At 44.0% G+C, this 22,055-nt stretch overlaps 3 protein-coding genes and 1 pseudogene across 3 annotated transcripts; 2 read left to right on the top strand and 2 right to left on the bottom strand.

Annotated features, from left to right (window-relative positions):
* LOC118533689 (olfactory receptor 10H3-like) lies at nucleotides 1–945 on the bottom strand. Its single transcript, XM_036089087.2, has one exon. It carries the CDS (start codon nucleotides 928–930, stop codon nucleotides 1–3), a length of 930 nt encoding a protein of 309 aa, XP_035944980.2. The 5' UTR covers nucleotides 931–945.
* Nucleotides 946–5,386: 4,441 nt separating this feature from the next.
* On the top strand, nucleotides 5,387–7,009 carry LOC118533663 (olfactory receptor 10H3-like; annotated as a pseudogene).
* Nucleotides 7,010–11,340: 4,331 nt separating this feature from the next.
* Nucleotides 11,341–12,285, top strand: LOC118533662 (olfactory receptor 10H4-like). The gene has a single exon (XM_036089060.2). It carries the CDS (start codon nucleotides 11,356–11,358, stop codon nucleotides 12,283–12,285), a length of 930 nt encoding a protein of 309 aa, XP_035944953.2. The 5' UTR covers nucleotides 11,341–11,355.
* Nucleotides 12,286–21,110: 8,825 nt separating this feature from the next.
* Nucleotides 21,111–22,055, bottom strand: LOC118533661 (olfactory receptor 10H3-like). The gene has a single exon (XM_036089059.2). The coding sequence runs from the start codon at nucleotides 22,038–22,040 to the stop codon at nucleotides 21,111–21,113; it is 930 nt and encodes a 309-aa protein (XP_035944952.2). The 5' UTR covers nucleotides 22,041–22,055.

The raw sequence follows: 22,055 nt of genomic DNA, 5'->3' as shown, positions 1-22,055 counted from the left end.
TCAGGTGCTTAGGGGACTGAATTTCCTCTGGAAGCTTTTCTTTATGGCATTCTTGAGCTCCTTATTCCTGAGGCTGAAAATGATCGGGCTGAGAAAGGGAGTGAAGACTATATAGGTGGTGGCCATCAGAGTGTTACTGTCTGTAGAATGGGGGCCCTTGGGCTTGAGGTAGATAATGGAGGCAAAACCGTAGTGCACAATGACCACGGTGAGGTGGGACACACATGTGGAGAAGGTCTTGTGCCTGCCCTCAGCTGAGGGGATCCTCAATATGGCAGCCACAATGAAGACATAGGAGAGGATGATGAGGAATAAACAGCCCATCAGAGCTGTGACACACACCAGGATCACACCCAAGGTGACAGAGGATGTCTCCTTCCCACAGGCCAACTTTAGGAGGGAAAACACATGGCAGCCAAAATGCTGGATCAAGTTCGACCCACAGAAGGTGAGGTGAAAAACTATCAGGGTCACCATCATCCCCATGATTGAGCCACCAGCCCAGGTCCAAGACACTAGACGGGCACAGGTGTGGGTGCTCATGAGCACGTTGTAGCGCAGGGGGTGGCAGATGGCCACGTAGCGGTCGTAGCCCATGATCATGAGCAGGAAGGAGTGGGTGAAGCCGAATGTGAAGGAGAAGAACATCTGGCTGGCACAGGCCACAAAGGTGATGGAGCGGTGGCTGGAGAGCATGTCAACCAGCATGCGAGGGGTGACAGCAACGGTGAACAGAATCTCAGAGGTGGACAGGGCACACAGGAAGAGGTACATGGGCGTGTGCAGACTGCGCTCACTCCACACAGTGGCCATGATGATCAGGTTCCCCAGCAAGGTAAACAGGTACATCAGCAGGTACAGCAGGAAGAAGGCAGGCAGGAGATGCTGTGGGAAGTTGGAGAAGCCCACGAGGATGAATTCAGACACCATGCTATAGTTCTGACCAGCCACAGATGCTGCATCTGCTCAGATCACAGGGAATGAAGGCGACCAGAATAAAGATCATGAATCTATGTAACAATATACCCTAAAAAATCTAAAAAATGGAGGAACTTTAAATGCAGTATGTTAGGATTTGGAAAATGACAAGGATACTCACTGTTTCTGCTGTTCTTTAGCATGGAACTGAAAGCCCTGAGCGGTGCTCTGAGGAAAGAAAAAGAAAGAAGGTATGAGGATTTGACAGGAAGAGACCAGCTCGCGCACCCAGAAAAAGCAAAGAATGAAGTCAGAACATAATCACAGCAAGAGAGAGCACAGATCCGCAGAACATGAGACCCACTTCCAAAAACCAGTATTTCTCATAGAATTACACCAGTAGTAATCATTCAAATTATGAATTTGAAGTAAAAAGTAAGATACCATTCCCAAGAGTGACACAAAGTGTAAAGAAACAGCTCTCTAACATTTTGGTCTGGCGATTTTTTTACACGCAAGAAAACTTGAGCCTCTAATGGGCTTTTGTTTGGTGCATTATCACTCCCCATGTTCATCATATTAGAAAGGAACACTGAGGTTCTCTGACAATATTCAGTTTTGGATACATTCAGAAGAGTCAACCTATTCAATGTCTTTGTAAGCAACATATTTTTAGGAAAGTAACTACTTTTACAAAATGAATATTTAGTGACAAGAGTGTCATCTTTTTTTTTTTTTTTACATTCTAGCATATTTGTCCCATGCTGGCTGGGTGGGAGACAAGATGATGCTTGTATCTGCTTCTTCATTCAGCCTGTGGCAATATGTGGTTTTAGTTGAAGCATATGACAAAAATACATCCTCACCTTCATTGGAAAAGTGAAGACCTGATGGTCCCCCAAAAAGGGTCTCTGGGACCCTAGGGTCCTCATAGCACACTTTGGAACCCTCTGTTAGAAAATATCTAGGAATCAATCAAAAACATGCAATACCTGCAAATCAGAAATTTTTACCATTAATAAAAATGTAGAAGGCAATTTGAATACATGGAGAACAGTCTACACTCTCAGTTGAGGTCAGCGAATATGGTAATGATAACACTTCTTCCTCAAATTATAGCATCAGGGCCACTGCATTTACACTTCCAGTGAATCAGCTGTACATCTCATAAAAGTTTCCTCAAATTCCTTCTGAAAAATGAGGTCACTGCAAAACTATACTAATCTTCCTAAAATGGAGTCAATAGGAAAGAAATGCTCTGGCAGGGATGGAGACTCATCATAGACATCATAGTCGTTTTTAAGTGTGAATCTGGGACAGACACAGACACTGATCAAATTGATTGGATACCTCAGAAAATATCCCCCCATGATTCACAGCTCAACACGTGATAAAAGTGGGAGCACAAATCAAAGGGAAATGGTGGATTGTTTAGGAGTTTGTGGTAGGAAAACTTCCCTTTTATGAAGGAAAGTCAATCTGAATATCTGCCCAAGACCACATGCAAAGGTGGATTTCATGATTGAAGACATAAATACAAAATAGGACACTGGGAAGTTAATAGGAGAAGGTGTAGGAGAAGAATTTTGTTGATCTAGGAGTGGAGAAGGACTTCTTAAACAAACTTCACAAGCACAAACATTAGGTGATTTTGAAAGAATGAAAATATCAACATGAGAAGTGTTTGTCAAAAAATTATGTCCTGGATCCAGTTAAGGGGAGACGGAAAGGTGGGGAAAGATAATTTTCATTGTCCACAACTGACCAGGGAATAGGATGTAGAATAAACAAGAAACCAGTTCCATCTACAAGAAGTAGAAAGCTCAATACAGAAATGAGTAAAGGTGTGAGCAGAGAACTCACCAAGGGCGTAGCACAGGCAAATGAAAACATGTTAAAAAGAAAAAAAAAAGCAAGAGGGAGGGAGAGAAAGGGAAATGCAGTGGAAATTCGGTGTCTACCCATTCAATGCCCCAAATTAGAAAGTGCCCAGTGCTGATCAGGTATGGGGAGAAAGCAATATTCGTGCACTGCCTGTGAGAACTAGAGGGTGAAAATTAAGAGCTCCTGTGCTCTGTGCACCAGCACATGTGCTCCCGAGCATCTATCTCCATTGCTCACAGGTATTTATAGGGCAGCATGTCAGAGGATGTTTTGTAGCATTGCTGGTAGTGAGGAATGGGAAAAGTTGCTTGTCCATACGTGGGAAGAGGGCAGGTCACATGGGCTGGATGAAACTACTGGAGCTCCAGGCAAGAGTTTGATGTACACACAGCGTAAATGAACCTATAAAATGATCTTGAGTGAAAGATGCAAAAGATGTACACTAGCATAATCCATTTGGGCACATGAAAATTAGAGCACCTGAAGTATTCTGGATGATTCCGTAATGCTATGTACAAGTCACTATACATCTGTCAAACCCACAGAATGTGCAACACAGACAGTGAACCCTAATTTAACCTGTGGGCTGAGTTAATAATGTATCCATATTGGTTCACCAACTGGAACAAATGCACCATAAGAACACCAGATTGTACAATCTTTAGCAGCAACCCTGGCCCCCACCCACCAGATGCCAGTAGCATCCCCTCCCTTCCCATGAGCTCTGACAACCAAAAGATCCTCCAGGCATGTACAAACATTTCAGGGGGGCAGTAGGAGCCCCAAACAAGAATGCAGACTTAGAAGCTGCAAAGGGTACTAGGCTGAGAGAGAACCCATGACCCAGAATGGGCAACCTGAGAAGACACCCAGCAGCTGCCCAAGGCCAAGAGCCTGTCTTATGACCCTTCTCCCAGGTCCTGTCCCCATCCCCAGTCTGGGTCTTGTTCTTTACAGTTGTCCAAGGATTGCCACCTACCCTGTCCTTCCTGGTCCCCCTCAGCCTGCACAGCCTCTTCCAGGAAGCAGCCAGCAGGGGAGGGCAGAAGAAGCTCTCCTGCCTGTGGCTGTCAACAGCACACAAGGGTAGGTGTGGGGCCAGACCTCGGGGCGCCTGGAACTGATGCTGTGTGCTTTATCCCTGCTGCAGCTTCCCAGCAGGCTGCTCCCCAGGGCCTCCCTAGGACACCAACCTGCAAGGCTGCCCTCAGGGTCTGGAGAGGCCAGGAGGATCATCAGAGGGCCTCCAGGGACCTGCAGCCTCTACTCCTTCCTCCAACACAACCAAGGCTCCCTGCTTCTCTCTCTGCCCAGAGAGCCCCAGCCCCTGCTGAGGACTAGGAGCTCCCAGTCCTGGGGGAGATAGGACAGGATTAGATGCCCTCAAGACCTTGGGGTCAGGGCAGGGTCAGAGGGAAGGCAGGAGCTGAGCAGCCCAGAGTGGGAATCCAGGGCTCTGCCCTGGGATCAGGGCATCTGGAAGGCTTCCCAGAATAAGGGTAATTTAGAGCTGGGTCTTGGAGACTGGTTTCTCTTGGTCATCAGAAGTGTTCAGAGTCTTCTGACCAAACTGGATAACCCCACTTCTTCCCTTGGTTGACTTACCCTATCTCTGTTGTCATGGTGATCCAGCCAGAGAATCCACGTTAGTATTTGCATACCTGGGCTTTAAGAACACATTTGGTCTTTGCCCAGTTCCTGAGACACAGCCCTTAGGCCCTTGTCTCAGGAGTGAGAATAGTGGCTTCTGTATGTTAATGAGATGAGTGGTGCCTGGGGACCTCTATATAGTTTTAGGAAGGGAGCTGCTCACCAGAACTTCCAAGGGGTGATTAGAGAATTGGAACCTCCAGGGAGGGGAGAGAGGTTACAGATTGATGCTCAATAAGGATGAATGATTAATCAATCATGTCTGTTTGATCAAACCCCCATAAAAACTCCTTAAATAATGGGATTCAGGGAACTTCCCAGCTGGTGAACACATGGCGGTGCTAGGAAGGTGGCATGTCCAGAGAGGGCATGGAAGTTCCTCACTCCTTCCTCCATGCCTTGAAGGATTCATCTCTTTTATTTGGCTGTTCCTTTGTTGTTCTTTCATAATAAACTGGGAAGAGTAAGTGTTGCATTTTCCTGATTTCTGTGAGTTATTCTAGGAAAGTACCCAAACTGAAAAGGGGGAATGTGGAAACCCTCACCTTTGTAGCCACGTCGGAAAGAAGTGCAGGTACCCTGGGCACCCAATACTTGTGACTGGCATCTCCAGGTAATTAGTGTCAGAATTGAATTATAGGACACCAAGGTGGTGTCTGGGTAGTTGGATAATTGGTCATTGGTGTGGAAAGAACTCACACATTTGGTGTCTTGAGTGTTAGAAGTAGAAATAGTTCACTTTGTCTCCCTTTGTCCAATCAGCAACACTGTCCATTCTATGTCTGAAATCAACCTCAGTTTGCCACTCCACCCCGTCCAGGATGCCCTCATGCACCTCTCCCCATCTCTTCCTGAGTCTGCCCATCCCACCCGCCCTCAGCAGCTGCTTCCATCACACCAACCAGAGGGGGTCTCTACAAACAGGAATCTGACCATGCTGCTTGTGCTTAAAATGTACCTCTTGGTACAACCACTTTGGAAAACTGTTTGGCAATATCTATTCAAGTTGGACACAGGTATTCCCTATGAGTCGGTATTTTTACACACCTAACTATAGACCCAACAGAACACATAAGTATCAATCCACCAAAGGACATGTACTAGATGTCATAAGAACACCCTCATAGGAAGCCCCAAATGGAAACATCCATGAATACTTTCATGTAATGGAATACAGCTCCTTCCTCTATGTATTTAAAAAACATTTAGGGGTCCCCATTGCCCTTAGAACAAACTCCTCAAGTGGACACCATGGTCTTGCACGCTCTTGCCCTACTCACCTGTCTGCCTTTAATTCCAGAACCGCACTTAGCAACTTCCAACTCTCCCTGTGCACTGAACATACCATTGTCCCAAATGCACTATGCTTCTGTCACCCTGAGTCTTTGTACTTGTTGTCCCTTCTGTCTGGAGATCCCTGTTCCACTCCCTGCCTCACCTGAATCATACCTACTCACCTTCAGGTCCTGTAGACATCACGAATTTCAAAGTCCCTAAATCCCAGGCTGGGTCTGAGACCCACACTTAGCTTCTGCAGATCCCTAGGCTGTCCCCAACACACCTCTGACCACTCTGTGATGTCAGCTTTGGTTATATGACAGCTTCCCTCAGTGGACCATGAAAAGGACAGATCAGGGCCCTAGACTTTGGTCATTGCTGGATTTGAGCACCTAGAATATTTCCATATAAAATAAGCCTTGAATAGCATTTCTTGACTATATGAATGAATAAATGAGGGCATAGTGCTGTGAGGACATATAGCACCCGTTTCTGTTCACGATCATGGGCAATGACTGCTATGTGGCCATCTGCCACTCCCTGAGGTACAATGTGCTCATGAGTCCCCATGGTTGTGCCGTCTCGTGTCCAGGTGCTGGGGGCTGGTCTCAGTCATGAGGATGATGGTGACCCTGATAGTTTTTCACCTCACCTTCTGTGGGTCTAACATGATTTGCCATTTTGTCTACCAAATGCTTTCCCTCCTAAAGTTGGCCTGTGGGGAGGAGACATCCTCTCTCACCTTGGCTGTGGTCCTGGTATGTGTCACAGCTCTGATGGGACCCATTCTGGGTCATGGGTTCTCTCTCAGCCTAGTACCCTTTGCAGCTTCTAAGTCTGCATTCTTGTTTGGGGCTCCTATTGCCCCCCTGAAATGTTTGTACATGCCTGGAGGATCTTTTGGTTGTCAGAGCTCATGGGAAGGGAGGGGATGCTACTGGCATCTGGTGGGTGGGGGACAGTGTTGCTGCTAAAGATTGTACAATCTGGTGTTCATTGTGGCCACCATATTGAGGATCCCTTCAGCTGAGGGCAGGCACAAGACCTTCTCCACATGTGTGTCTCACCTCACTGTGGTCATTGTACACTATGGTTTTGCCTCTGTTATCTACCTTAAGCCCCAGGGCCCCCCTTCTATGGACCATAACAACCTGATGGTCACTACCTATACAGTCTTCACTCCCTTTCTCAGCCCGATCATTTTCAGCCTCAGAATAAGGAGCTCAAGAACACCATAAAGAAAAACTTCCAGAGAAAATTCAGTCCCCTAAGCTCTTGATGGTCAGTTTGGTGGTAAGGAGAGACTCTCATCAGATGGTCAGTAAACAAAGACACACAAGAGACCAAATATTAATTTGATTATATCACAGAGAGACATGTGTTTATGTGGACTCTTTGGCTTGGACCACCAGGAGGGCTGGGAATAACAACATCTGTCTCTATAAGACTGGTAGGTTTTCAAGGATATGAAAATACACACATCCATAGGTGATGGATGCATGCTTGGTATTTGTTTTTCTCCAATTTGTTTGCCCCCCTTGCATGGGATCTAGTGATCATGATCTCTTGTTCTTGACCCTGTGGGATGAAGTCCATCCCCTTACCTCCATCAGAGAACATGTTACCTACCTAATGGAGGGAGGGCAGCATCATGTGGGTATGTCTGGGCGCCTATGCACAGGGTTATTCTTGATTGGATAAGCAACAGAAGACTTTCCCCTCCTCCACCATAAGGATAATAAAAAATAAGCATAATAATAAATGCCCAAAGCCTGACCCTTCTCTTATCAAGCATTATATCCAGTGTTTTATAGTATTATCTTTTAAATTATAACAAATGCACAAAAGAAAATGAACTATTTGTCTCCAAGAAGATGGTTTACTATTTATAATTGCTCCCTGCTTTAGAAAGGATAGACCCTAAGGGAGGCTTTCTATCTTAAGAGTTTAGAAGGTGAAGAAGAGAGAGAGAGGGAGAGAGAGAGAGGGAGAGAGATAGAAGAGAGAGAATGAACTAGTGGGATGGGAGTCCTTTAAACTGATCTGAACAGAAAGTTGCTAAAATTGGATATGGTGAAAATCTGGGAAAAGAATGAAGAAGGAGAAGGATGTTGGTAACAGGACAATTTTCCCATGAGAAGGGAAAGGGAAGGGAGAAAGAGAGAGGAAGGGACCAGAAGGAGAAGAATGCAGACAGACAGAAATGAGGGCTGGAATGGGGAGAGGGTTCATGCTTGGGTTAGAACATAAAGGATGGTGAAGGGGTGTTGCTATCTGACATCTTATGGAAATCCTTTTCCTTTTCCCCACATTACTTTCAGAAGAACATCAATTTCTCATTCCCATGTTTTACTTGAATCTATCTGGGGGATGTGTTGTAGGCACGATGATATCTCAAGATGGCACAAAGGGAGGTCAAGGGTATGGGTATCCTTATTATGCAGATGAGAAATGTTGGTGGAGGTCACACAACACATGAGTGAAGGGGTCCCATGGAAAATTAGGTCTGTCTGACTCCCATGCTGGGGTTTGGGAAAGCATATGTCTGAGGATCCAGGAAGGGGGCCTTCTGTGGATCTAAACTATTACTCAAAGGTGAGGCCAGATATTGGAGTTGGAGGCAGAAGATGTGTTGTAACATTAAACCCACAGCCACCAGTCATCTTGTGAGTATACAAAGACTCTCATGAGAGGGTCAGTAAACAAAGACACACAAGAGACCAAATATTAGTTTGATTAGCTCACAGAGAGGCAATATGTTAATGTGGATTCTTTGGCTTGGACCACCAGGACAGCAGGGATAGGGAAGAACTTGACCACAGGAGAGGTGGGGCCCCCAGCCACCACTCATCTCATTAACATACAGAAGCCACTATTATCACTCCTGAGACAGGGGCTCAGGGGCTGTGTCTCAGGAACTGGACAAAGACCAAATGTCTTATTAGAGCCCAAGGATGCACATACTAAGGTGGATTCTCTGGCTGGATCACCATGAGAAAAGAGATAAGGTAAATCCACCAAGAGAAGTAGAGCTATCCAGTTTGGTCAGAAGACTCTGAACACTTCCATTGACCAAGAGAAACCAGTCTCCAAGACCCAGCTCTAAATTACCCTTATTCTGGGAAGGCTTCCAGCTGCCTTGATCCCAGGGCAGAGCCCTGGATTCCCACTCTGGGCTGCTCAGCTCCTGCTTTCCCTCTGACCCTGCCCTGACCCCAAGGTCTTGAGGGCATCTAATCCTGTCCTATCTCCCCCAGGACTGGGAGCTCCTAGTCCTCAGCAGGGTCTGGGGCTCTCTGGGCAGAGAGAGAAGCAGGCAGCCTTGGTTGAAGTGTTGGAGGAAGGAGTAGAGGCTGCAGGTCCCTAGAGGTGCTCTGATGATCCTCCTGGCCTCTCCAGACTCTGAGGGCAGCCTTGCAGGTTGGTGTCCTAGGGAGGCCCTGGGGAGCAGCCTGCTGGGATGTTGCAGCAGGGATAAAGCACACAGCATCAATTCCGGGAGCCCTGAGCTCTGGCCCCATACCCACCCCTGTGTGCTGTTGACAGCCTCAGGCAGGAGAGCTTCTTCTGCCCTCCCCTGCTGGCTGCTTCCTGGAAGAGGCTGCCCAGGCTGAGGGGGACCAAGAGGGACAGGGTAGGTGGCAGTACTCGGACAGTTGTGGGGAGCAAGGCCCAGGCCGGGAATGGGGACAGGGCCTGGGAGAAGGGTCATAAGACAGGCTCTTAGCCTTGGGCAGCTGCTGGTAGTCTTCTCAGATTGCCCATTCTGGGTCTTGAGTTCTTCATCCAATCTAGTGCCTTTTGCAGCTTCTAGGTCTATATTCTTGATTGGGACTGATTCTGCCACCCCCCTCCCCCCAAAATATGTGTACATGCTTGGAGGAACTTTTGGTTGTCAGAGCTCATGGGGAGGGAAGGGATGCTACTGGCTTCTGGTGGGTTGAGGCCATGGTTACTGCTAAAGATTGTACAATCTGGTGTTCTTATGGTGCATTTGTTCCAGTTGGTGAGCCAATATGGATACGTTATTAACTCAGCCCACCGGTTACATTAGGGTTCACTGTCTGCGTACCTATTCTTGGGTTTTGACAATTGTACTGTGACATGTATACACTCCTACAGCATCATCCCAGTTTCAGGTGCTCCATTTTTCATGTGCCCAAATGGAATTATGCTAGAGTGTTCATCTGCCTTTGCGTCTTTCACTCAAGATCTTTTTACAGATACAGTTACGCTGCTTTGTGCATCCAACTCCTACTGAGGCTCCAGTAGTTTCCCCAGCCCATGTGACCTGCCCTCTACCGAGCTACCGTTCCCAAGCAACCTTGTCCGTTTCCACACTACAAGCAAAGCTACGGAAACATCCTCTGACATGCTTCCTTCAGACAGGTGTGAGCAATCAAGATAGATGCTCAGGAGCATATGTCTGGTGCACAGAGCAGGTGAAGTCTATGCTTCTCCATTCTCTGTTCTTACCAGCAGGCCATGAGGATTGCTTTCTTCCCATATTTCCATTATCATTGGGCACTTTCTAGTCTGGGGAAATGGATAGGTGCATAGTGGAAGTCCATAGTCATTTTGTTCTGTCCTTTCCTTGTCTAAAATCATCCTTTCCTGGGTCTGTGTTACTCCTTCTGTGATTTCTCCGCTCATATCCTTGGCTCATTTCTGCATTGAGATTTCTCCTTCTGAATGTAACTGGTTTCTTATTTCTTGTTTTTTCTAGATAGTATTCCCTGGTCAATTTTCAGCAATGCAAAAATTCAATAACTAAATATTTCCACAGAATCTCAGTTTTAATTACTACTATGGTGAGAATGGAGAGTTATAACTCACTCAAGCCAGAGTCCTATAGGGGACTCAATAGTATTTTAGCATAAGAAAGATGCAGCTAAATTTTTAAGAGCTGTCTCATTATCATTTGTGTCCCTAATGGTAATGTTATCTTACAATTTCATTAAATTCTATGTTTTGCATGAGTATTATGTGTTTAATTCTGTGGGAACTGCTATGAGTTTGGGAAGTTGATCTAGTCTTCTGCAGCTTGTGTTCTGTCTTTGCTCAAATATATTTCACCTTCATTCTTTTACCTCTCTAGGTAGTTGATCATATCTCTTCCCTTTCGATCCCGATATTCCTTTTTTCCTTATCATCATCAAGTACCACTCCAGACTTTCAGTTCCCAGCTAATGACCAGCAGAGGCAGTGAGTAACTTTGGCTTGTTCCTGATTCTAAAATAATGCATTGATATTTCATCACTTCATGTACTATTTGCTAGTTGTGCAGTATATATTCTTAGTTAGCTAAGAAAGTCTCAGTTGGTGTCAGGATGAGAAGCTTTAAAAATTTTTTAAAGATATTTTTAAGATTGACATATGTCAATCATTATGCTGTATATCTAAAATAATACAATGTTATGTGTCAACTATATATCAATTTTTAAAATCATAAATAGAAACTGATTTAGTAATCTAAGATTGCTGTCCGGATTGATACAGTTATATGACATTTCCTTTTTACTTTATTCATGTGACTAACCACATGATAGGTTTTCTGATGCTGACTCATCCTTGTCCTTCATGGTCTCACCAGATGCAGCATCTGTGGCTGGTCAGAACTATAGCATGGTGTCTGAATTCATCCTCGTGGGCTTCTCCAACTTCCCACAGCATCTTCTGCCTGCCTTCTTCTTGCTGTACCTGCTGATGTACTTGTTCACCCTGCTGGGGAACCTGATCATCATGGCCACTGTGTGGAGTGAGCACAGCCTGCACACGCCCATGTACCTCTTCCTGTGTGCCCTGTCCACCTCTGAGATTCTGTTCACTGTTGCTGTCACCCCTCGCATGCTGATTGACATGCTCTCCAGCCACCGCTCCATCACCTTTGTGGCCTGTGCCAGCCAGATGTTCTTCTCCTTCACATTTGGCTTCACCCACTCCTTCCTGCTCATGATCATGGGCTACGACCGCTACGTGGCCATCTGCCACCCCCTGCGCTACAATGTGCTCATGAGCACCCGCACTTGTGCCCGTCTGGTGTCCTGGACCTGGGTTGGTGGCTCAGTCATGGGGATGATGGTGACCCTGATAGTTTTTCACCTCACCTTCTGTGGGTCGAACTTGATCCAGCATTTTGGCTGCCATGTGTTTTCCCTCCTAAAGTTGGCCTGTGGGAAGGAGACGTCCTCTGTCACCTTGGGTGTGATTCTGGTGTGTGTCACAGCTCTGATGGGCTGTTTATTCCTCATCATCCTCTCCTATGTCTTCATTGTGGCTGCCATATTGAGAATCCCCTCAGCTGAGGGCAGGCACAAGACCTTCTCCACATGTGTGTCCCACCTCACTGTGGTCATTGTACACTATGGTTTTGCCTCCATGATCTACCTCAAGCCCCAGGGCCCCCATTCTATGGACAGTAACACTCTGATGGCCACCACCTATACAGTCTTCACCCCATTTCTCAGCCCGATCATTTTCAGCCTCAGGAATAAGGAACTCAAGAATGCCATAAAGAAAAGCTTCCAGAGAAAATTCAGTCCCTTAAGCTCCTGATGGCCAGCTTGGTGGTGAGGAATATGATACAAGGACTGGGGTTAATGATCGTCTCCAGGGAACTGTTGTAGGTATTCAGTATGTGAAAATACTGAATAGGTATTGTTGGATGCATCCATAGGTGTTGGAGCAAGCTATGTATTAGTTTTTCCGTTTGTTTGCCCTTTTCCTCTTGCATAGACTCTAGGGATCATCATCTCTGTTCTTGACCCTGTGTGATGAACCCTATCCAGTTACCTATGTCTAAGAATGTGTTACCTCTCTCTGAGTGGTGGAAAGCATCACATGGAGGAGTGGGCACTAATGAACAGGGTTTTTCTTCAATAGACAAGCAAGGGAGGACTTTCACTCCACTCACCATAACATAAACAAAAGTAACATAATAATAAATACCACCAGCACTGGAGCTTTACTTATCAGGCACTGTGTCCAGTGTTATCTTTTAATTACAACAAATAGCAGGAAAGAACATTAACTATTTTTCTTTAAGGAGATGATTGAATGTTTTTAGTTCCTTCTGTCTTTGAGGGGGATAGACCCTAAGGAGGTTTCTATGTTGAGCTTAGTAGAGTGACTGATGTCAGAATATGAAGTGGAGAAAGGAAGAGAGACAGAGAGAGAAAGGTGAGAGGGTTCAGTGCTTAGGTAAGAGCATACAAAATATTAAATGTGGGTTGTTATCTGACATCTTATGGAAATCCTTTTCCCTTTTTCCCCACATTACTTTCTTTTTTTTTAAATTTTATTACGTTATGTTAGTCACCATACAATACATCATTAGTTTTTGATGTGGTGTTCCATGATTCATTGTTTGCATATAACACCCAGTGCTCCATGCAGTACGTGCCCTCTTTAATACCCATCACCGGGCTAACCCATCCCCCCACCGCCCTCCCCTCTAAAATGCTGTTTGTTTCTCAGAGTCCATAGTCTCTCATGGTTCATCTCTGCCTCCGATTTGCCCCCCTTCATTTTTCCCTTCCTTCTCCTAATGTCCTCCATGCTATTCCTTATGTTCCACAAATAAATGAAACCATATGATAATTGACTTTCCTACATTACTTTCAATAAAACATCAATTTCTAATTCCTGTGTCTTATGTGAATCGATCTGGGGGATGTGTTGGAGGGCACAGTGCTAACTGAAGATGGCAAAAAGAGAGGTCAAGCGTATGGGTATCCTCTTTAACAAATGTGAAATGTTAGTGGAGGTCACAAAACACGTGAATGAAGGAGTTACATGCAACTTTAGGTCTGTCTGACTTTCATGCTGGAGTTCAGGAAACCATATATCTCAGGATCCAGGAAAGGGGACTTCCATTGGGTAAGTTCGTACTCAAAGTTGTGGGCAGATATTTGAGTTGCAGAAAGAAGATGTTTTATAATAACAAACCTAAGAATGGCTATCACATATGAGTGCCTGCTGCTTGCCAAATGTGGGAAGGGTTTCCTATGCATTCACTCTTCTGTGACTCAAAATAAATTATTATTTCTGCACATTTAGATATGACCCACATCTATTACTATTCACATTTTTGAAACACAGAAAATGCAAATCTGAGAGATGATTTGTCCCCAGCCACACTGCCCTGAAGTGGTGAAGCAGGAATCCATTACAATCTGCATGTGAGTGTGGTTGGTGATCAGGAATGCATCTGTCTCAGGTGCCTGTAGAGAGAAATGTGGTCCTGACTGGGAGAGGAAGGCTGTCATTAGAAGGAATAGACACCCTTCAGGGCTGGAGGGCAGGTGCAGCCCTAGACACATACCCCTTTCACACAGCCAGAGAGAAACACCAACTCCAGAGGAGTTACAGAGACACTTTGTCACATCAACACAATGAGACCCTGGGGTTCCATTTCATTATTTTACAATTATTGGTGTTAATGACTAATCCCTGCCGCCCCCCCCCCCCACCCCCGGCCAACGCCAAGATGTCCTTACTCGGGAAGCTTCATAAAGTAGCAAAGCAATATCTAGCTCCCTGGTTCCCATGTCCTGGGATGAATCTTTTCTCAAAATTATGCTTTTTATCTGCATTTTGAATGTTGTGTTCCCCTATGTGCATATTACCCATTTCTCTCTAATTACCCACTCTTACTGATGAATTGTCTCTCTGGGTTAGTAACCTGCCAAATGTTAGCGGCATGTGATCTCTTTGACAGCTCACCCTCTTTATATTGATTCCATTTAGGTTTTCCACTACCATTGACTGGGAAACCCTTGAGGATGACTTCAGACATGGAGCTGTGCTGTAGCCCCTCCATGGTGGCCATCCCCACTAGGGAAGGAGGGAAGAAGGCCCATTAGACATGACTCAGGGTCTCCACTGCCCCTGCCTAGGAGGACTGCTTAGAAGGGTCCCTCACCCTTCCCAACCATGGCCAGTTCCTCTGCAACATGGTGTTCATGGTAATGGTTTGTGCTTCACAGAGCTGCTTGGGGTTTACGTAAGATCATGCACCTCAAGTGCTCAGCACGGGTCCTGGAGCATAGTGAGAATTCAAAATAGTATTAATAATTATTATAACTACTATCCTAAAATCCCGGTGGGAGAAGCTCAGGGTCTGTATTCAGCCACACCTGGGTTGAGTCCTACTTCAGAGCTTGTCAGTGCCTCTAGCCATTTTTCTAAGTAGGAAGGGAAAACTCAAGAAAAAAGAAAAAACAAGTCCAGTCTTTCCTTAAAAAATTTATACTGCGATCTCTAATAAACATAACATAATAAATAAAAAAATTTGAATTGGAACAATCTGGTGCTGGTTGGCATTCCATCTTTGGTTTGTTTTTGTTTTTACTGATTTGAGATCTTTATTTTTTATTTTTTTTTTATTATGTTCAGTTAGCCAACATATAGCACATCATTAGTTTTTGATGTAGTGTTCAACAATTCATTAGTTGTGTATCACACCCAGTGGCATTCCATCTTTGAAAGGAAAATGCGTATCTCACATCACTATGCCCAGTATGCTTGCATCAACTCTGAGTTGTGTGCAAGCCTTAGTAAGTATTACATGGTGGCTTTCTCCTTTTTATACAAAACTCTACCATGTTATCTGCATGAGTTAAATAAGTTTGAGAAGTTGTTTTAAAACACTACTTCCAAATAAAATCCCCAAAGCAATATTGGGTTGGTTCCTTATTTTTTCTATAATAAATCTCTTTATATATATCAATATTATTATGTAATATTATATTGTATGTTATGTTGCATTATATTACATAAAATTATTATATTATATATTATATAGCATATATTATATTATATATTATAATCACATTAACATACACTCATATATTATGAAAGTGTATACTGTGTACTATTATATGTTATATTAATATATATTATCATTGCATTTTATAATAATTAAATTATATAATATATAATATAATATATAACTATGTATTTTAAATATAAAACAGAATTAATTAATATTGTCAATATTAATATGTATAATATACATAATATGTAATAATATATAATTATATTATGTTGCATATAATAATATATGTTTATATCATATATTTTATATTAATTATATTATATTAATTTGTAATTATGTAATATAAGTATATTAATTATATTTCTGTCTTAATATATAACATATAAATGACATTTATATATTGATATATAATATATATCATATAATATAATATATATTAATATATAAACCATAGTAACATAGCATATTATGTATATTACATATACTATTATATGTAGTATTATAGTATGTAATATATAATTAAATACATATTCCATTTTATGTAATGAAACAATACACTTATATTAAATTTATAATATATTGTAGTTGCACTAGAACATTATTTACTCACTACATTGAGTTTTTCAGGCAATTAACAAATATTTATTAAGTACCTACTATGTGTCAAGCATAGTAGAGTACAATGGTAAGCAAGACAGAGACCCTGACCCCGAGGAGCTTACAAGCTAATGGGGAGACTCACGGGGGAATAGAATACCAATGTGTGCTGTACAGCGATCATGCTATTCAAAAATAATTCATAGGAACTACAATGAAGTGCAGATAGCAAAGTCTTTGTGCCATGTGGAAGCTGTGAAATGCTCTCAGAGTGTCGAGAGCTGTGGTTTTACCTTTTCTCCCTCCTGGCAAACTCAGCGACTTTCCACACATTCTATGGAAGTAAAGGACTCAGCAAAGAGAAGAGTCATAAGTACATGCAGAAGCTGGGCTCCCCCAGCCCCCAGGCCCTGAGGTCTGTGAGCACACCATGTAAAAGGTGCAGGCGGAGGCTCTGCGCAGAAAAGGCTTGGAGATGAGGAGTGGGATATGAGGATGGAAGCGTCTGTTCTGTAACTCAAGTGCCTCCATACTCTTTTCTCTTTATAGCAGGAAGAATGTGTCTGGCTCCAGTTTGACCCTGAATTTTGAAAAAGCTTTGTTGTACACTTTAAGGAATGGACAAGTGGTTGGAGGGTCTCATAAAGGAGCAGGTGTGTGGCACCTCCCCCTTTGCCCTTTGTGATCATCCTCACTTGCTAGGCCCAACCTCACGGGCTCCTCTGCCATCTCATTTTGGTTTCTGTCCCCAAAGCTGAGTTCAGGTAATTCCATGTGCTGGTGTAGAAAAAAAATTACTTTTTAGATAAGTACAGATGTGCGCAGCCACTCTCCTCTTGTGGCTATGTATTTTAAAGATCTTTGTATTTTTAATTTTTAAAAAATATTTTATTTATTTATTCATGAGCGTCAGAGAGAGAGAGAGAGAGAGGCAGAGGCAGAGGGAGAAGCAGGCTCCCCGCCTAGCAGGAAGCCTGATGCGGGACTCGATCCCAGGACCCTGGGATCATGACCTGAGCCGAAGGCAGACGCTTAACCATCTGAGCCACCCAGGTGCCCCAGATCTTTGTATTTTTAAAATTAGTGCCAAAAGGGAAAGGCATTATAATTTGTAAATGAAATTACACATCTTGTATCTCATTAGCTTAGTAGATGGAGCCACATAGTCTTTAGCTGCAAGACTATTGTTATACTACCAATGAAAAAATGTTATATGTGTGATGAGATTGTGCATTTTTTAAAAATAGGAAACAGCAAAACCAAAAGACAACCAACAGAATGGGAGAAGATATTTGCAAATGACATATCAGATAAAACACTAGTATCCAAAATCTATAAAGAACTTATCAAACTCAACACCCAAAGAACAAATAATCCCATCAAGAAACGGGCAGAAGACAGGAACAAATGGCCAACAGACACATGAAAAAGTGTTCAATATCACTTGCCATCAGGGAAATACAAATCAAAACCACAATGAGATACCACCTCACACCCGTCAGAATGGCTAAAATTAACAAGTCAGGAAATGACAGATGTTGGTGAGGATGCCAAGAAAGGGGAACCCGCCTACACTGTTGGTGGCAATGCAAGCTGGTGCAGTCACTCTGGAAAGCAGTATGGAGGTTACTCAAAAAGTTGAAAATAGAGCTACCCTATGACCCAGCAATTGCACTACTGGGTATTTACCCCAAAGATAAAAATGTTGTGACCTGAAGGGGCACGTGCATCCCAATGTTTATAACAGCAATGTCCACAATAGCCAAACTATGGAAAAAGCCTAGATGTGCATCGACAGATGAATGGATAAAGAAGATGTGGTATATATACACAATGGAATATTATGCAGCCACCAAAAGAAATGAAATCTTGCCATTTGCAAAGACGTGGATGGAACTAGAGTGTATTATTCTAAGCAAAATAAGTCAATCAGAGAAAGACAATTACCATATGATCTCACTGATATGTGGAATTTGAGAAACAAGGCAAAGGATCATAGGGAAAGAGAAGAAAAAAATGAAACAAGATGAAACCAGAGAGGGAGACAAACCATAAGAGACTCTTAATCTCAGGAAACAAACTGAGGGTTGCTGGAGTGGTGGGGGGTGGGAGGGATGGGGTGGCTGGGTGATAGACGTTGGGGAGGGTATGTGCTATGGTGAGCGCTGTGAATTTAAGACTGTTGAATCACAGACCTGTACCCCTGAAACAAATAATACATTATACGTTAATAAAAATAAATAATTATATTTGAAAATTAAGAAATAAAAAATAGAAACAAGCAGTAAAAAGATGAGTTCAAAGCATGCTGTAACATTATTACATATGTTATATGATATATACACGTACATATATAACACACAGATATGCATACACATCCATCCTGGTAGTTCTCTGGAGAACTCTGACTAATCCACAAATCCAAAAGAAAAAGAAGCCTTGTACAAATGTCACGTTTCCATCTAAAAAGATGAGTTCCAGATCTCCGGATCCCTGGTGGTTTTTCCTTTGTGGAAGTATTTCCACCAGGTCAGGCCCTGCAACTCAGCGTTCTCTCTGATGATGTGCATGTTTGAGTATCATTATAAGGCAGAGGCCCCATCACACAGGAGTTTTAGCATCTCTTCCGAGCTCACACAGTCCACACTGAGCACTGAGAATGTTCCTGGTGCCCTCTAGTTCCTACTCCGCTGAGTTCATTAGGTGTAGACCATATGCCCTGGGCTGGGTAACCTACAGCTACACAGTCACTTGTGTCCTCACAACACACCCCAAGGGCCTTGCTGCCAATGAGCAAATCCTACAGCTGGGCTATCAGGGCTCCTTCACCTTTGCTGATGGACTTCCAAGGATACTCAACCCTTCTCATGAGCGATCTCAATGCCCTAAGTCTTCTCCATAGAGAAGAATGACCTAAGAATCTGGTTTGAAACTAATTTTGTCATGAAACCAAATCACACAGAATGACAGGATGCCATTTCACAGGTCAATTTTCTAGGGCTGCTGTAGCAAAGCACATAAACCTAGTGACTTAAAGCCACACACATCTATCCTCCTCTATGCTGGAGGCCAGAAGAAAAAATCAGGGTCACCAGGTGAGAGTCAAGGTGTGAGCAGGGCCGCGTCCTTCGGAGGATCCAGGGGAGAATCTCTCTCCTGCTTTCCCAGCTTCCAGAGGCAGCAGGCATTCCTTGGCACAAGGTTCCTGGCTCAGTTACTCCGATGCCTCCTTCCAGTGTCACATCCCCTACTTCTCTCTGTGTCTGACCCCTCCTTCCCCCTTTTAGAAGAACACTTGCAATTATAGCAGACCCATCTGGATGATCCGGGGTAATTCTTCTGTCTCAGATCCTTAACTGCATATCATCTGCATGCAGTCCCTTTTGCTGGGTAAGGGAACATAGTCACAGGCTCTGGAAAAGGACATCTTAGGCATGACGGATTAGCATTAGTCATTTACATCAACAATTGTAAAATAATGAAATGGAACCCGAGGGTCTCATTGTCAGTGTTGATGTGACAAGGCGTCTCCGTAACTTCTCTGGAGTCAGTATTTCTCTCTGGCTGTGTGAATGGGGTGTGTGCCTGGGGCTGCACCTGCCCTCTTTCCTGAAAGGTGTCTATTCCTTCTAATGACAGCTTTTCCCTCCCAGTCAGGACCACACTTCCCTCTGCAGACACATGAGAGAGATGCATTCCTGATCACCAACTGCACTCACATGCAGATTGTAATGGATTCCTGCTTCACCACTTCAGGGCAGTGTGACTGGGGACAAATCATCTCTCAGATTTGCATTTTCTGCATTTCAAAAATGTGAATAGTAATAGATGTGGGTCATATCTAAATGTGCAGAAATAATGATTTATTTTGAGACTAGAAGAGTGAATGCACATGATACCCTTCCTACAACATTTAGCAAGCAGCAGGCACTCATATATGATAGATAGCCATTCTTAGGTTTATTATTATAAAACATCTGCTGCGTGCAACTCAAATATCTGGCCATAGCTTTGAGTAAGAATTTATACCAACAGAAGGCCACCTTTCTGGATGCTCTTCCCGAACCCCACATGGGAGTCAGATAGACCTCCATGTGACTCCTTCATTCAGCTGTTATATGACCTCCACCAACATTTCTCATCTGCATTCAGGGTGTGACCTCTCTCTATGCCATCTTGACATAGCACTGTGCTCTCCAACACATCCCCCATTGAGATTCAAGTAAAACACAGGAAAGAGAAATTGATGTTTTACTGAAAGTAATGTGGGGAAATAGGGATAAGGATTTCCATGAGATAAAAGAATGCAACACCCTTTTAACATTCTGTATGTTCTGTATGTTCTAAGCACTGAACCTTCTCTCCTGCACCTCTCTCTCTGTGTCTCTCCTTCTTTCTCCATTTTGCCTTCGGACATCAGTCACTCAACTCATATCAACATTTAAACCTCCTTAGGATCTATCCCCTTCATAGACAGTGAGGAACTATAAACAGTCAACTATCTCCTTGGAGACAAACAGTTTAAATTCTTTTGTGCATTTGTTATAATGAAAAGATAATACTTATACAACACTGGACACAGTGCCTGATAAGAAAAGCCCAATGCTGGTGGTCTTTATTATTATGCTTATTTTTGTTTATCCTTATGGTGGGGGAGGGAAGGTCCTCCTTTGCTTCTTCATTCAAGAAGAACCATTGGCATCAGTGCCCAGACACATCCATGTGATGCCCCCTACCAGCCCATAGGTAGATAACACATTCTTAGACAGAGGTAATGAGTTGGAGTTCATCACACGGGGTCAAGAACAAGAGATGGTGATTGCTAGAGCTTATGCAAAATTGGGGAAAAACAAACCATGACATGCATCCAACACCTATGGATGCATCCAGCAATACCTATTCAGTATTTTCATATACTGAATCCCTACAAAATTCCTATAGAATGAGTCCTTATTATTCCCAGCCCTTCTGTCTTATTTCCTCACCACCATATTTCCTCCAGCCATCAGGAGTTTAGGGGACTGAATTTTCTCTGGAAGCTTTTCTTTATGGCATTCTTGAGCTCCTTATTCCTGAGGCTGAAAATGATTGGGCTGAGAAAGGGAGTGAAGACTATATAGGTGGTGGCCATCAGAGTGTTACTGTCTGTAGAATGGGGGCCCTTGGGCTTGAGGTAGATAGTAGAGGCAAAACCATAGTGTACAATGACCACAGTGAGGTGGGACACACACGTGGAGAAGGTCTTGTGCCTGCCCTCAGCAGAGGGGATCCTCAGTATGGCAGCCACAATGAAGACATAGGAGAGGATGATGAGGAATAAACAGCCCATCAGAGCTGTGACACATACCAGGACCACGGCCAAGGTGACAGAGGATGTCTCCTTCCCACAGGCCAACTTTAGGAGGGAAAGCACATGGCAGGCAAAATGGTGAATCACATTAGACCCACAGAAGGTGAGGTGAAAAACTATCAGGGTCACCATCATCCCCATGACTGAGCCACCAGCCCAGGTCCAGGACACCAGACGGGCACAGGTGCGGGTGCTCATGAACACGTTGTAGTGCAGGGGGTGGCAGATGGCCACGTAGCGGTCGTAGCCCATGATCATGAGCAGGAAGGAGTGGGTGAAGCCGAATGTGAAGGAGAAGAACATCTGGCTGGCACAGGCCACAAAGGTGATGGTGTGGCGGGTTGAGAGCATGTCAACCAGCATGCGAGGGGTAAGGGTGACAGTGAACAGAATCTCAGAGGTGGACAGGGCACACAGGAAGAGGTACATGGGCGTGTGCAGGCTGCGCTCACTCCACACGGTGGCCATGATGATCAGGTTCCCCAGCAGGGTGAACAGGTACATCAGCAGGTACAGCAGGAAGAAGGCAGGCAGGAGATGCTGTGGGAAGTTGGAGAAGCCCACGAGGATGAATTCAGACACCATGCTATAGTTCTGACC

The sequence above is a fragment of the Halichoerus grypus genome, chromosome 1 (genome assembly GCF_964656455.1).
Source record: "Halichoerus grypus chromosome 1, mHalGry1.hap1.1, whole genome shotgun sequence".
Taxonomy (NCBI): Eukaryota; Metazoa; Chordata; class Mammalia; order Carnivora; family Phocidae; genus Halichoerus; species Halichoerus grypus.
This window is presented reverse-complemented; position numbering and strand designations above follow the sequence as displayed.

What these genes read in the sequence shown, in the direction of transcription:
- LOC118533689 (XM_036089087.2), bottom strand. Translation starts at nt 930, where the DNA reads ATGGTGTCTGAATTCATCCTCGTGGGCTTCTCCAACTTCCCACAGCAT.
- LOC118533662 (XM_036089060.2), top strand. Translation starts at nt 11,356, where the DNA reads ATGGTGTCTGAATTCATCCTCGTGGGCTTCTCCAACTTCCCACAGCAT.
- LOC118533661 (XM_036089059.2), bottom strand. Translation starts at nt 22,040, where the DNA reads ATGGTGTCTGAATTCATCCTCGTGGGCTTCTCCAACTTCCCACAGCAT.